This window comes from Stegostoma tigrinum, chromosome 29 (genome assembly GCF_030684315.1).
Source record: "Stegostoma tigrinum isolate sSteTig4 chromosome 29, sSteTig4.hap1, whole genome shotgun sequence".
Lineage (NCBI taxonomy): Eukaryota > Metazoa > Chordata > Chondrichthyes > Orectolobiformes > Stegostomatidae > Stegostoma > Stegostoma tigrinum.
In genome coordinates this window covers 45886859-45903256 of record NC_081382.1, presented here as the reverse complement: position 1 = coordinate 45903256, position 16398 = coordinate 45886859, and the positions used below count along the sequence as shown (strand labels likewise).

At 44.3% G+C, this 16398-nt stretch overlaps 1 protein-coding gene across 1 annotated transcript in view; it reads left to right on the top strand.

The window, feature by feature from the left end:
- The window catches only part of adamtsl2 (ADAMTS-like 2), a 205363-nt gene that overhangs the window by 144109 nt on the left and 44856 nt on the right, over positions 1 to 16398 (top strand). Inside the window, exon 16 of the mRNA XM_059638308.1 lies at positions 10076 to 10246. Coding sequence (XP_059494291.1) covers positions 10076 to 10246 — 171 coding nt within the window. The remainder of the gene's footprint in view (positions 1 to 10075; positions 10247 to 16398) is intronic.

Below are 16398 nucleotides of genomic sequence, written 5' to 3'. Positions count from 1 at the left end.
GTTCGAGATGGTCCAAGTGAACTTGAGTTTGGGGTGGAAGGTGTTGACGAAGTGGATGAACTGTTCGAGCTCCTCTTGGGAGCACAAGGCGGTGCTGATACAGTCATCAATGTAATGGAGGAAGAGGTGGGGTTTAGGGCCAGTGTCGGTACGGAAGAGGGACTGTTCCACATCACCTACAAAGAGGCAGGCACAGCTTGGGCCCATGCGGGTACCCATGGCCACCACCTTAGTCTGTAGGAAGTGGAAGGAATCAAAAGAGGGAGAGGACGAAGTCGGCTAGGCGGATGAGGGTGTCGGTGGAGGGGGACTGGTCATATTCCGCTTGGGAACTTTGCAGCCCAATGGTATCAATGTGGATTTCACAAGCTTCAAAATCTCCCCTCCCCGCCACTGCATCCCAAAACCAGCCCAGCTCGTCCCTAACCTGTTCTTCCTCTAACCTATCCCCTCCTCCCACCTCAAGCCATGCCTCCATTTCCTACCTTCTAACCTCATCCTACCCCCTTAACCTGTCCGTCCTCCCCAGACTGACCTATACCTATACCTCTCCTCTCCACCTATCTTCTCCTCTATCCACCTCCCCCTCTCTCCCCACCTATCTTCTCCTCTATCCATCTTCGATCCACCTCCCCCTCTCTCCCCATTTATTTCAGAACCCTCTCCCCATCCCCTTTTCTGATGAAGGGTCTATGCCCAAAACATCAGCTTTTGTGCTTCTAAGATACAGCTTGGCCAGCTGTGTTCATCCAGCTCCACACTTTATTATCTCGGATACTGAATGTAACTGCTATCCCAGAAGGAAAAACCACTTTACTATCCTGGATGAAAATGTTAACTGTGTTTTGAGACCTGTTAAAATAGTTCCTTTTAATTGCCAGGTAGTTATTGCTTCCAGGTGACAGCAATGGCCAATAGTTGCTATTTGATTGGTGACTACTGGTCAGAATCTGTATATCCCAGCTATTGAAGATCTTGACTTGTTCTTAGTTGCTTGCTGACTGATTTTCACATACCATTTGTAAGCATTTGCTTCCAGTTGTTGGGCAGCTTTTTGTTCCTCCTTTGAAAGAATTATTCATTAGCTGTTGCCAGGTTGACAAGTACCGGTTGTAAGCTACTGATCTTGGTTACCAGACAGTTAAATTATCCCAGTGATAATGGGAACTGGAGAATCCAAGATAACAAAGTGTGAAGCTGGATGAACACAGCAGGCCAAGCAGCATCTCAGGTGCACAAAAGCTGATGTTTCGGGCCTAGACTCTTCATCAGAGAGGGGGATGAAGGCCCAAAACATCGGCTTTTGTGCTCCTGAGATGCTGCTTGGCCTGCTGTGTTCATCCAGCATGCCACTTTAAGTTAAATTTTCCCAATTGGAAACACCTGACATCTGTTACTAGCTGATCAGCTGTTATCCGTTTGAAACCGTCAAAAACAGTTGTTTTTTTTCCAGCTGACAATACAGTCCTCACCTGTGGTTTCTTGCTATCCAGTTGAATTTAGCTTCTATAAAAGGGAATTAGCAAGCCCACCTCTAACAAATTAAGGCTTGTGTATCATTGTCATTTATGTGTGCAATTGTGAAACCGCATGAAAAACCTGAGGTCCTGACTAGCTGTAAGTTTCAAACTTTTATTTGGAAAATACAATTAAATTAAATGTTAGTTAAATCTTAAAAAACACATCTTTTAACAAAAATTACATATTTCTTATTTCTACTCTATGAAATGTTTCTTGTTAAAGTCTTGTATTCTATCAGATGTTTTTCAACCTCACTACGTATTTTGTCACTTCTTCCACACTTCGTCCAAGGTGCAGTGTTAATGGATAATGCACACTATTGGGTGTGGGAAATAAAATACACATAGACAAGGGTTTCCACTGAATTTGTTCAGTCAAGAAAAGAAATTCTTTTAAAAAAGTACAGTATAATCTCGAGGCAGAAACAAACTTGTTTCCTAATTTCTTCACAAATTTTTGCAAAGACATGAAAATCAGTTCTTTAACTGCCCAGTGGCTACATAAAAGCAAAACTTTATGGAGTGACTCTCTCAATCTTAGACTTGCTGTCTCTCAATCTAGCCCAGATTCTCCATAATTTTTCTTTTTTTTTCAGTAATGCAACTGCGTAAGGTCAGACAGTAGTGTAGATTGTTTGGTCAACTGCGTTCCCCTAATGATGCCAGGATAAAATTAGGCAACTCTCAGGTTTTGGAGTAGATCTGTACCTGGGGATGTGAGTGTTAAGGTTGGTTGGCTAACTATGCTGGTTTGTTGTTTTGCAGATGTTTTGTTACCGTGCTTGGTAACATCCTCTGTGCAGCCTCTGATGAAGCGTCGGTGTGTTTTCCCGCCTGGTCTTTAAACTCTGGGTCCATTTAGATGGATTGTCTCACCTCCGGTTTTCCTTTGTAGTGGAAAGTATATGGGGTCGAGTTCAGTATGTATGTTAATAGCCTGCTTCGTGGAGTGCCACGCTTCCAGGAATTTTCGTGCTTGTCTCTGCCTAGCCTACCCCAGGACATTGGTGTTGTCCCAGTCGAAGTCGTGATTCTCCTTGTGCATGTGGATTGAGATGAGTCAGTATTGCCGTGTCTTTTTGTAGCCAGTTGGTGTCAGTGTACCCTTGTTGTTAGTTTCCTTCCAGTTTGTCTGATGTAGTGTTTCTCGCAATCTCTGCAGGGGATTTTGTGGATGACATTGGTCCTGTCTATGGCGGGGTGTGGGCCTTTAGTTCGGATGAGTTGTCGTAGGGTTGACGTGGACATGTGTGCCACTCTGATGCCCAGCGGTCGTAGGAGTCTTGTGGTGAGTTCCAACGTGTTCCTGATGTAGGGTAGTGTGATGAGTTTGTCAGGGCGTGTAGAATCTCTCTGATGCTGTTCTCGTAGGGACCTTCTGACCCAGTTCTTTAGAATCCATTATCCTTGAAAACCTGGAAGAGGTATTCTACTTCCTCCTGGCAGAGTTTCATGTTGCTGCAGTGTGTCGTCGCTTGTTTAAATAGTGTTCACACGCAGCTTCGTTTGTGTGTGCTGGTATGGTTACTGTTGAAGTTTAGTACCTGGTCTGTGTGTGTGTGTGTGTGTGTGTGTGTGTGTGGCTTTTCTGTGCACTTTCGTTTGCTGTTCCCAGTTTTGTCTACCATGACGTCCAGGAGTGAGACTGTTTATTCCTCTCCAGTGAATCTTATTCCGGTGAGGGTGTTGTTTGTAAGTTTTTGTGTGTCTCTTCTAATTTGGCCTGATTAATGATGACATTTTAGGCTGGATTTGTGGAAGAGCAGTCCTTTCTAGTCTTTGCATCACGGCTTCTGCTATAAGTCAGGAGATAGGTGATCCTATGGGTGTCCCATTGATTTGCTTGTGTTTGGCCATTGAAGGTGAAGTGGATGGTCAGGTATAGGTCCAAAATTAGAAAACAAAATGACAGAGCTGGAAGGAAAGCATGCTACAAAGCTAAGCACTTACGTCAAGTATGTATCAGCATTAGGATACCTAGCAGTCCTCACTTTATGACCTCAGTCAATGATAATACCAGGCAACTCTGATCCCAGAGCAGTACCTATCTTGATAGACCCTAAGTTACTTTTGTTTTTGCTGTTTGTTTACTTTATGGCCATGGTGTGGAGGACCATAAGACATAGGAGTGGAAGTAAGGTCATTCGGCCCATAGAGTCCACTCTGCCATTTAATCATGGCTGATGGGCATTTCAACTCCACTTTGCTGCATGCTGCCTGTAGCCCTTAATTCCTTGTGAGATCAAGAATTTCAGGAGGAGCCAGTGTTGGACTGGGGTGACCAAGATCAGAAGTCACATGACACCAGGTTATAGGCTAACAGGTATCTTTCAATGAGTTCTGGAAGCTTGTCTTCAAATAAACTGTTGGACTATAACCTGATGTCATGTGACTTCTGACTTTGTTTACTTTGCGGTCAGTCACTGAATTATTCACAAGTGACTGCCAATATACTTTCAACAGAAGAAGGTAAGTGTTTAGTACACAAACAAAAGAGAAAAAGCAGCTACCCCCTCACCAAGTCATCTTTTATATACAGTTGCATGGTATTGACACTGGTCCAACTCCCTCAGCCCCGACTCTCCAAGTAAACAGAACTTCTGACACTCCTGTTCATATCTGTCAGCGTGGGCTCCCTGATTGGACCAAGTTAAGAGCCCACATCAGGGAACTAATTTTAAGAGGTCCACCTGACTGACCTTGTTACAATCAATGCAGTCCTTCCTCTTTAAGTCCCAAGATGTGGGTCTGTTCTGTTTCTTAGACTCCCCTGGGGCGATTTTGCTCTGGGCCCAGTTCCTCTGATTGAGCTGCGGACGTGGGCAAGATGTACTGGACTGTAGCCCAACTCTTCCACCTGGACTGTCTTGGAGGAAATTCATCCTGTTCTTCAGGCAATAAAGACGTCAAGGCTGCAGCATCTGCCACGCCCAACCAGAGATGTTAGATGGAGGGGGAGAATGCACAGGTTCCAACAGGTTTCCAGTTGTTCTGCAAGGCTGGGTCAGTTTTGTTCGTGTCTTATTTGTGAGTTTGCGGGTTTGATGTAGTTCATTTGATTGTTTAGGACAATCTCATCTACTTGAACTTTGTACGTCACAGGACCTGTCCTCAGATCAGCCATACCTTTTATCCATGAAGGACCATTTTTATGATTTTGACACCAAACTTCATCCCTGAAGTAAACGGTCTCTCTCACTTAGCAAAATTCTGTGTATGGTGTTGGCATTACTGATGCCCAAGCCCAGCCCAAATCCTGGAGTGTCAGATTTAATTTGGTGTGGTTTCTTCTACTCACTAGCAACTTTGGAGCTATCGCTGACGTTGCAAGAGAGATGGTGCCATAATCAAATAGGAACCAAGACAGTGAAGTTGTAGGCTGTTTCTTTAAGCCTGCCTTCAAAACTTGTACAGCTCTTTCTGCCAGACCATTCGATGATAGATGATATGGCGCTGGCCTTGTATACCATATATCGTTCGACTTTAGGAAATACTTGAATTCCCTGCTGGTAAATGATAGCCTGTTGTTTGTGACCAACACTTCTGGGAGCCTATGTATTGCAAAAGATGCTGGCAGCTTTTCTATAATTGCCCTCTTGTTTGATAAATAAACACGATAAATGTCCAACCACTTTTGAGTGGGCATCCACAGTGATTAAGAATGTTGACCTCATGAAAGGGCAGGCATAATCAATACGCAACCACTTCCAGGGCTTACACAGCCATTCCCACAAATGTGGGTGAGCTATGGTGGTGAATTTCATCCTTGTTGGCACTCTGGGCACTGCCCCACCAACATGGCTATGTCTGCATTCCATCCTCGTCACCACTGAAATAACTTCACGAGACTGGTATCCCACCACCAAGTCACCCTCTATTTACACGTCCATAGCACTTGACAATGGTCTGCCTTCCTAATACCCAGCTTTCAGAGGGAGCAGAACCTCTGACACTCCTGTTTATATCTGTCAGCCAGGGCTTCCTGATTGGACCAGGTAAACAGCATCGTTCAGAAAACTCATATTCTGTGAGATCCACCTGGCTGATCTCGTTACAATACATAAAGATTTAACTCTTTTACCCTCGATGACAGTTTTGTAGGCGTCCAAACCTTCGTCAGTGATGACCTTGTCTTGACAGTATAGTTACTTGTTCTATTGGCGCAACTGTCATGAGTTTCTTTTTGGGCATTTGGTCCATGCTATTTTCATTAGTTAATGTCTCTTCCGTGAAACCCTTAAACAAACTACTCCTTTAATACTTAACAAGGGTTTCTTCAACTTAGGTTTCCACAGCTTCCTGTTTCAGGAGTTTTCTTCTGTGCAAAGGAAAGCTTTTCACTAGCCCTATCTTGTTTTTAACAGCACTGCTTTAGACTTGTTGTTGTGACTGAAAACCTGCACGTTGCCTGTTATTCTGATTCTTAATTTCTGTGCCACTGAATTCCTGTCACTAGATAATAGAAAGTCAACTTTCTGTGTATTTTTCCTGACGTTCTGAACTATTCACCTCAAGGGTTTTCAAAGATATTATTTAAATGCATATCAGCAAGCAAATTTACAGACACCCTGGCTGTACACTCAAAACTGATAAATAAAACTAATACAATGGAAAAAAATCTTACATTTATTTAGCTAAGTCTGTGTTGTATTGAGGTTTTTGTGCATTTGTCATTGCAGAAGCTTGCGAGTTTGCTTACCTCACCTCTTCAAACTCGCCACGTTAATTGCCTACCCCACTCCTGTGGCGTGTCTCATGTACAAATCCACCCTGTTTCAATATGCACCCTTCCCATAACAACTTAGCGCTCAGCAGATATTGCTGAAACGCCACTATCCCTTGGGTCAGTGCACTCAGACAAGTAGTGACACTCCAGAGCTGCCATGCTCATTGAAGGATTTGTCCACAAGATGTAAGAGAAAGCAAAGACGGCACTGTGATTCGTCAACCGGGATCTGCAGGTTCTGGTGGATGGGTGGCACAAAGGAGGGTTGTCCTGTCTCTGAAGACCAGCAGAGTCACTCCTACCTAACTCTTCCAACCCTTGGAACTTCAAGTTGAGCAGAGTCAAATGACAGATGGAGTTGAATTTGGATAACTGAGGTATTCCATTTTGGTTAACAAATGAGGACAGGACTTGATACAATTAATGATGGGGCCTTAGCGAGTGTTGTAGAACAGAAGGTCCTATGGGCGCTGGCCCATAATTCATTGAAGTTTGCATCACATATAGTCAGGGTGGTTAAAAAGACATTTAGCGCACGCCTTCATTTCTCAGTCCTTTGAGCATAGGAGTTGGGAAGTCATGTTGAGGTTGTACAGAACATTGGTGAGGCCTCTTTTGGAATACTGTGTCCTCTTCTGATCACCCAATTATAGGAAGGATATTACCAAGATATTACCAAGCTGGAGAGGATTCAGAAGAGATTTACCAGCATGTTGCCAGGTATGGAAGGTTTGAGTTATAAGGAAAGGCTGGACAAACAGGGACTTTTTCACTAGAGGGTAGCAGGTTGACAGGCGACCTGATAGAAGCTTAAAATAATGAGGGATGTAGATTGTCTTTTTCCCTTGGATGAGGGATTTTGAGACTCAGGGCACATTTTTAAGGTGAGAGGAGAGAGATTTAAAAAGGACATGGGGGCAATTTTTTTACACAGGCTGGCTAGCATGTGAAATGAACTTACTTAGGAAGTGGTAGATGTGGGTACAATTACAACATTTAAAAGATATTTGAAGAAGTAGATGAGTTGGAAAGATTTGGAGGGATATGGGCCAGAAGAAGACAGGTAGGACAAGTTTAGTTTGGGAATGCGGTCGACATGGACTGGTTAGACCAAGAGGTCTGTTTCCATGCTGTGTGACTCTAATATGCACACGAGGTTTTATCAAACAAGTAAATAACTATTTATTACAATGAAACTTTTAACTCACAGCCCAAAAATAGATATGTTGAATTGCTCATCCATAATACCATAAAATTAAACACTACCTATTTCAAAACAAAATCCCATACACATACAAACACGTACCAGTCACTAATATTATCATAAGACCATAAGACATCGGAGTGGAAGTAAGGCCATTCAGCCCGTCGAGTTCACTCCGCCATTTAGTCATGGCTGATGGGCATTTCAGCTCCACTTTCCCCATTTCCCTTAATTGCTTGCGAGATCAAGAATTTATCAATCTCTGCCTTGAAGACATTTAACATCCTGGCTTCCACTGCGCTCCGTGGCAATGAATTCCACAGGCCCACCACTCTAGCTGAAGAAATGTCTCCCCATTTCCGTTTTAAATTTATCCCCTCTTATGTTAAGGCTGTGCCCACGGGTCCTAGTCTCCCTGCCTCACGGAAACAACTTCCCAGCGTCCACCCTTCCTAAGCCATACATTATCTTGTAAGTTTCTATTAGATCTCCCCTCAACCTTCTGAACTCCAGTGAATACAATTGCAGGATCCTCAGCCATTCATCATATGTTAGGCCCATCATTCCAGGGATCATCCGTGTGAATCTCCGCTGGACACGCTCCAGCGCCAGTATGTCCTTCCTGAGGTGTGGGGCCCAAAATTGGACACAGTATTCTAAATGGCACCTAACTAGAGCTTTGTAAAGTCTCAAAAGCACATCGCTGCTTTTATATTCCAACCTTCTTGAGATAAGTGACAGCATTACATTTCCTTTCTTAATTACGGACTCTACCTGCAAGTTAACCTTTAGAGAATCCTGGACCAACACTCCCAGATCCCTTTGCACTTCTGATTTGCAAATTTTCTCACCGTTTAGAAAATAGTCCATGCCTGTATTCTTTTTTCCAAAGTGCAAAACCTCACATTTACTCACGTTGAGTTTCATCAGCCATTTCCTGGACCACTCTCCTGAACTGTCCAAATCTTTCTGCAGCCTCCCCACTTCCTCAGTACTACCTGCCTGTCCACCTAACTTCGTATCATCGGCAAACTTCCCCAGAATGCCCCCAGTCCCTTCATCCAGATCATGAATATATAAAGTGAACAGCTGTGGCCCCAACACTGAACCCTGCGGGACATCAGTGGGGAAAGAACAAAGAAGGTCAGTGAAGCACAATTATGGCATGAATCCAGATTAAAAGTGTCAATGAGTTGCTTCATTTCAGTTATTGATGGCTTGAGAATTTAATCTTTCTAGGTGTCTGAAGGATTTTCTTTTTCCTTTAAAGAAGGAATTTGCAGAGAGCAAGAGAAAATAGTTGCTTAGAAAGTTCTTTTTACTTCTCCACTCACAGAAGAGAGATGGAGGGGGAGATTTAGGTGCTGTTTCTTTCACAAGCTGCATTGTCCAATCACAAAGCCGTAGTTATTATCCCAGGAACCAATCAAAAATGTGTTACTTTTCCGAGCGCGCGCACAACTGTCCTGATTGAAGAACTAATCAAATGTCTATAACTGGGCAAAACTGCCCTGATCATTCATCCATTTAGCTGAGTTTCCAGTGTTCTCCTTAAGGTAGCCTTGATGTGGAGGTGTTGGACAAGGTCAGAAATCAGACGACACCAGGTTGTAGTCCAACAGGTTTATTTGAAATCTCAAGGCTTCTGAGTGTACCCCTTTCATCAGCTTCTTCAGAAGGGTCCTGACCTGAAACGTTAGCTTTCCTGCACCTCTAATGCTGTCTGGCCTTCTGTGTTCCTCCAGCTCCACACTATTATCTCATCATCATCTAATTTCTGACACTAGGGGAAACATCTTTCAGCATCACCGACAGAATCACAGAATTGTTACAGTGCAAAAAGAGATAATATTGATTCCTCATGCCTGCACAGATTCTTTAAATGAGCAATCACTATCTAATTTGATTTATTATTATCACATGTAGCTAGATACAGTGAAAAGTTTTGTTTTGCTTGCAGATCATACCATGCAGTGTAGAGAAGGTGCACAAAGAGAAAGATCAACATTAAATCTAAAATATGAGTGGTCCATTCAGAAGTTACCATTCCACGCACACCATTTGTGTGGTCTTTTGATCTCTCTGCCTTTAATTCTGTGCCTGTGTGTTTCTCTCCACTTCACCTGACAAAGGAGCAGTGTTCCAAAAGCTTGTGATTTCAAATAGACCTGTTGGACTATAACCTGGTGTCATTTGACTTCTGACCTTTTCCACCCCATTCCAACCTTGACACCTCTACCTCACTGCTCTTGTTTGAAGCAGAAGTGGACGAAGCTTGTCTTGAATATATTCATATGCGTATATAAATTTTTATTTCTTTTGCCAATTTCCTGAATTTTTCTCCTTAGCCTTGCACATAATTTCCATCCAATGTTGTTATCAGAAGAATTGCCATGTGTTTATCAATAATAAATAAAGCACATTCTTGTTTGGGAAATAGAATTAATAATACCTATGATCATTGTTTAATTCCATGAAGTTTTAATATGTATTTGAAGTTCCTCGTGCAATTACTGTCTACAAACAGTATGTTACCAATACTGTTGTAAGAAATTGAGGCATTATCTATCAAAATCTGTAATCCGTTACACTGGTATTAGATTGATTTTTCTCTTGTGTGTTCAGTGCTCAGGGCCTTGTGGGCAGGGAAGAATGATAAGACATGTGTACTGCAAGAACTCAGAAGGAAGGGTAATGCCTGAATCCCAATGCAAACCTCAATCAAAACCCCATGGCATACATCCTTGTGGAGCCAAAGATTGCCCACCTCATTGGCTGGCCCAGGATTGGGAACGAGTAAGTAGAGAAATGTTTCATTTCTGGTTTTTGCATATGTTATTTTTGTATTTTTTCCACATATATATATGGCAGTACTAAAGTTATCATTGTTGCAAAGTGAAGTAACTCCACAGACACAGGTGTTCCATCACCAAGTCACCCTTTATTTACTTGTGGAAAGCCTTTGATACTGATCCAGCATTCTCGGAGCCAGCTCACAGCACGAGCAAGATAACAAAGTGTGAAGCTGGATGAACACAGCAGGCCAAGCAGCATCTGAGGACCACAAAAGCTGACGTTTCGGGCCTAGACCCTTCATCAGAGAGGGCAATGGGGAGAGGGTTCTGGAATAAATAGGGAGACAGGGGGAGGCAGACCGAAGATGGAGAGAAAAGAAGATAGGTGGAGAGGAGAGTATAGGTGGGGAGGTAGGGAGGGGATCGGTCAGTCCAGGGAAGACGAACAGGTCAAGGAGGCGGGATGAGGTTAGTAGGTAGGAAATGGAAGTGAGGCTTTAGGTGAGAGGAAGAGCAGGGTAGGGAGGCGGGGACAGGCTGGGCTTCTTTTGGGATGCAGTGGGAGGAGGGGACGAGCTGGGCTGGTTTTGGGATGCAGTGGGGGAAGGGGAGATTTTGAAGCTTGTGAAGTCATAGAACATGAACATTACAGCACAGTACAGGCCCTTTGGCCCTCGATGTTGTGCCGACCTGTCATACCGATTTCAAGCCCATCTAACCTACACTATTCCATGTACGTCCATATGCTTATCCAATGACGACTTAAATGTACCTAAAGTTGGCGAATCTACTACCGTTGCAGGCAAAGCGTTCCATTCCCTTACTACTCTCTGAGTAAAGAAACTACCTCTGACATCTGTCCTATAGGTCTTTCACCCCTCAATTTAAAGCTATGCCCCCTCGTGCTTGCCGCCACCATCCTTGGAAAAAGGCTCTCCCTATCCACCCTATCTAACCCTCTGATTATTTTATATGTTTCAATTAAGTCACCTCTCAACCTTCTCTCTAATGAAAACAGCCTCAAGTCCCTCAGCCTTTCCTCGTAAGACCTTCCCTCCATACCAGGCAACACCCTAGTAAATCTCCTCTGCACCCTTTCCAAAGCTTCCACATCCTTCTTATAATGCGGTGACCAGAACTGTACCAATACTCCAAGTGTGGCCGCACCAGAATTTTCTACAGCTTCACCATAATCTCTTGGTTCCTGAACTCGATCCCTCTATTAATAAAAGCTAAAACACTGTATCCCTTCTTAACAGCCCTGTCAACCTGGGTGGCAACTTTCAAGGATCTGTGTACATGGACAGCGAGCTCTCTCTGCTCATCTACTCTACTAAGAAACTTAACATTAGCCCTGTACTTTGCCTTCTGGTTACTCCTACCAAAGTGCATCACCTCACACTTGTCTGCATTAAGCTCCATTTGCCACCTCTCAGCACAGCTCTGCAGCTTATCTATGTTTCCCTGCAATCTACAGCATCCTTCGTCACTATCCACAACTCCACCGATCTTAGTGCCGTCTGCAAATTGACTAACCCATCCTTCTACGCCCTCATCCAGGTCATTTATAAAAATGACAAACAGCAGTGGACCCAACACTGACCCTTGCAGTACACCACTAGTAACTGGTCTCCAGGATGAACATTTCCCATCAACTACCACCCTGTGTCGTCTTTCAGCAAGCCAATTTCCGATCCAAACTGCTATATCTCCCACAATCCCATTCCTCTGCATTTTGTACAATAGCCTATTGTGGGGAACCTTATCGAATGCCTTGCTGAAATCCGTATACACCACATCAACCGGTTTACTCTCATCTACCTGTTTGATCACCTTCTCAAAGAACTCAGTAAGGTTTGTGAGGCACGACCTTGCCTTCACAAAACCGTGCTGACTATCCCTAATCAATGTATTCTTTTCTAGATGATTATAAATCCTATCCCTTATAACCTTTTCCAACACTTTACCAACAACTGAGGTAAGGCTCACTGGTCTATAATTACCAGGGCTGTCTCTACTCCCCTTCTTGAACAGGGGAACCACATGCTCTATCCTCCAGTTGTCTGGCACTATTCCTGTAGACAATGACAAGTTAAAGATCAATGCCAAAGGCTCGGCAATCTCCTCCTTGGCTTCCCAGAGGATCCTAGGGTAAATCCCATCCGGCCCAGGGGACTTGCCTATCTTCACCTTCTGAAGGATTTCTAATACGTCTTCCTTGTGAACCTCAATCCCACCTAGTCTAGTAGCCTGTATCTCAGTATTCTCCTCGGCAACATTGTTGTTTTCTAGAGTGAATACTGTTGAAAAATATTCATTTCGCGCTTCCCCTATCTCATCTGACTCCACACACAACTTACCACCACTATCCTTGATTGGGCCTAATCTTACTTTCGTCATTCTTTTATTCCTTAAATACCTATAGAAAGCCTTAGGGTTTACCCTGATCCTAATTGCCAACAACTTCTCATGTCTCCTCCTGGCTCTTCTGAGCTCTTTCTTTCGGTCTTTCCTGGCTACCTCGCAGCCCTCAAGTGCCCTAACTGAGCCTTCACATCTCATCCTAACATAAGCCTTCCTTCTTCCTCTTGACCAGAGATTCCACCTCCTTCGTAAACCACGGCTCCCGCACTCTACAACTTCCTCCATGCCTGACAGGTACATGCTTATCTAGGACACACAGGAGCTTTTCCTTGAATAAGCTCCACATTTCTAATGTGCCCATCCCCTGCAGTTTCCTTCCCCATCCTATGCTCCCTAAATCTTGCCTAATCTCATCAGAATTGCCTTTCCTCCAGCTATAACTCTTGCCCAGTGGTGTACACCTATCCCTTTCCATCACTAAAGTGAACATAACAGAATTGTGATCGCTATCACCAAAGTGCTCACCTACTTCCAAATCTAACATCTGGCCAGGCTCAGTACCCAGTACCAAATCTAATGTGGCTTCGCCCCTTGTTGGCCTATCTACATACTGTGTCAGGAAGCCCTCCTGCACACACTTGACAAAAACTGACCCATCTATAGTACTCTAACTATAGTCCACATTGATATCATTGGGCTGCAGGGTTCCCAAGCGGAATATGAGTTGCTGTTCCTGCAACCTTCAGGTGGCATCATTGTGGCACTGCAGGAGGCCCATGATGGACATGTCGTCTGAGGAATGGGAGGGGGAGTTAAAATGGTTCGTGACTGGGAGGTGCAGTTGTTTATTGCGAACTGAGCGGAGGTGTTCTGCAAAGCGGTCCCCAAGCCTCCGCTTGGTTTCCCCAATGTAGAGGAAGCCACACCGGGTACAGTGGATACAGTATACCACATTGGCAGATGTGCAGATGAACATCTGCCTAATATGGAAGGTCATCTTGGGGCCTGGGGTGGGGGTGATGGAGGTGGTGTGGGGGCAAGTGTAGCACTTCCTGTGGTTTCAGGGGAAGGTGCCGGGTGTGTTGGGGTTGGAGGGGAGTGTGGAGCAGACAAGGGTGTCATGGAGAGAGTGATCTCTCCGGAAGGCAGACAAGGGTGGTGATGGAAAAATGTCTTGGGTGGTGGGGTCGGATTGTCGATGGCGGAAATGCCGGAGGATGATGTGTTGTATCCAGAGGTTGGTGGGGTGGTATGTGAGAATGAGGGGGGTCCTCTTGGGGCGGTTGTGGCGGGAGCGGGGTGTGAGGGATGTGTTGCAGAAAATGCAGGAGACGCGGTCAAGGGCTCACTTAGTGGAGTCTGGCATCGGCATACCTGATGCCGTTTCCCCCTTCCACGTCCATGTCTGGGGAGATCAGATTTAACCTGGTGTGGAGTCTTCTCCCATCAGCAACTCTGTTGGGGCTATCCCTGTAGTTGCATGAGGGGTGGTCCTATAATCAAATAGGAACTGGGACTGTTTATTATCTAGTGAAGCTGTAGGCTGTTTCTTTTAGCCTGCCTTCAAAGTTTAGATTGCTCTTTCTGCCAGACCATTGGATAATGGATTTTATGGAGCTGTCCTTCTATGACGATTCAATTCTAGGAAATACTCAAACTCCCTTTTGGTAGATGATGGCTCATTATCATGACCAGCACTTGTAGGTATCGGTGTATTACAAAAGATTTGCACAGTTTTTCTATCATCATCAAACACTGAGACAAATGAACTCTATCCACAACAAACCATTTTTGACTTTACATCTGCAATGACTAAGAACATTGAGCCTATGGAAGGACCTGTATTGTCAACACGTAACTGAATCCAGGGTTTACTCAGCCATTTCCACGAATGTGGGGAAGCTGCTAGCAGTAATGTTTGTCCTTGTTGGCACTCTGAGCACTTCCCCACCAATGTAGCTATGTCTGCGTCCAGGCCGGGCCACCAGACATAACTTCTTGCCAACATCTTCACTTTGGAAACCCCTGGATGACCCTGATGGAGTTCACCCAGTAGCTGATGGCGACCTTTGCTCAGGAAAGTCTCTCTTGTTCCCTGTAATAATCTGCTGTGATCTGGTCTCTCCAGGACCATTTTTGGTTTCAGTTCTACTTGTGATGACCCTTTGGCATCCCCCATCACCAGCTGTTTCAGCTTTGCCAGCACCAGATCTTTCTGTGTCCAAAGTCTGATATTGTCAGCTTCTGGACATGTGTCCAGAAAATTCTTCCAGTGACGGTCCCACCGCCACTGAATCTGGCAGCGGGAGGTGGCTCAATGCACCTGCATCCCAGACAGTGTACCACCTTGTAATTAGATACATTTGGTATTACAGACATCACAAGTCAATATGAGATCTTGCTTGGGATCATATTATTACAGCACCTTAGAGGGTGATAACTGTTCCTTCACTTCCTTGAAGGCTATGCTTGGCTACGTGACTATTTCCAAGGGTGATCCTGTATCAAAGAATTGATGCAAAGGTGCCAGGATGGAGGCCAGGCTATGTTTGAACCTTCTTTGATAATTCACCAGCCCAAGGAAAGCCCAATGCTCTGATACAGACATTGGAGCCAGGGCACCTTTGATTACCCTCACTTTATTTCCCAACGGATGTAACCCAATCTTGTCAGTTCTGTAGCCCAAGTAGGTCACTTGGGGTACCTGGAACATGCATTTTCTTCCTCCTAAGGTGTGTGCCCACCTGGGAGAAACCTATTCAAGTTCTCTGACTGCTCCTTTATTGGTCTTCTCTGTTATTAGCACTTCTTCATCATCTAGATAAATGGTGATCTGGTGTAGGCCTTGTAAAATGTTCTCCGTCATCCACTGACAAATTGCAAAGGCTGGTGATACTGCAAATGGCAGTCTTGTATTTTGGTACAAATCATATGGAAATTATTTGTAGCTTACTGCAGCTTTATAGAACTTTAGCTAGGCCACACTGCAAACAGTTCTGGTCACCATGTGAGTCTGTAATTTGGGTGCAGGCACAAAATGGCTGCTGTGCAAGTTGGCAGCAAAATGGCTTCTATCCTGGGAACTGTGAATTCTGCTAGATCTGCTCTTTTAGCCTGGGAACCTCGCATTCTGCTAGGGCTACAGCATAAATAACGTTGTAATGATAAGGTAATGCAGTACCATTTTAGCTGACCTTCAGTAGCAAATGTTATGGCGCTATATGGTGGGACAATTCAGTAACCTAAGCATTGTGACATAAGTTGTTTACCAGTTAATACTATTGGATTAGGTAACTCTCAATGAGACAACATCATGTATTGATTGGAAATGCATTGAAAACACTATGCGATCACGCCATGTATTCTGCTTTAAGAAGAGTGTAAAATGCCTTTGTATCAACCTATGATATGCAGCTCCTCCAAGAAGTACGGAAGCGCTCAACTTCTGTGATTCTGGATGATCTGTACCCGGCCGATTGAAGAAAATAAAGAGCAAAGTTTCAAGAAGCCAGACAGACTGCGAGTGTTCTTTGACTGATTGTGGGATCGAGAGAGGTCCTGGCGGGGGTCCCGATTTACAACCACACCAGCAGAATGATGTGGATGCTTTGGAGAGTGTACAGAAAAGGTTTGCCAGGATGTTGCCTGGTATGGGGTGTTTTAGCTGTGAAGAAAGGTTGGATAGACTGGGCTTGTTTTCACTGGAATGCAGAAGGTTGAGGGGGTGACCTGATAGAATTTTATAAGATTGTGAATGGCGTGGATTCAGTGGAAAATATGAGGCTATTT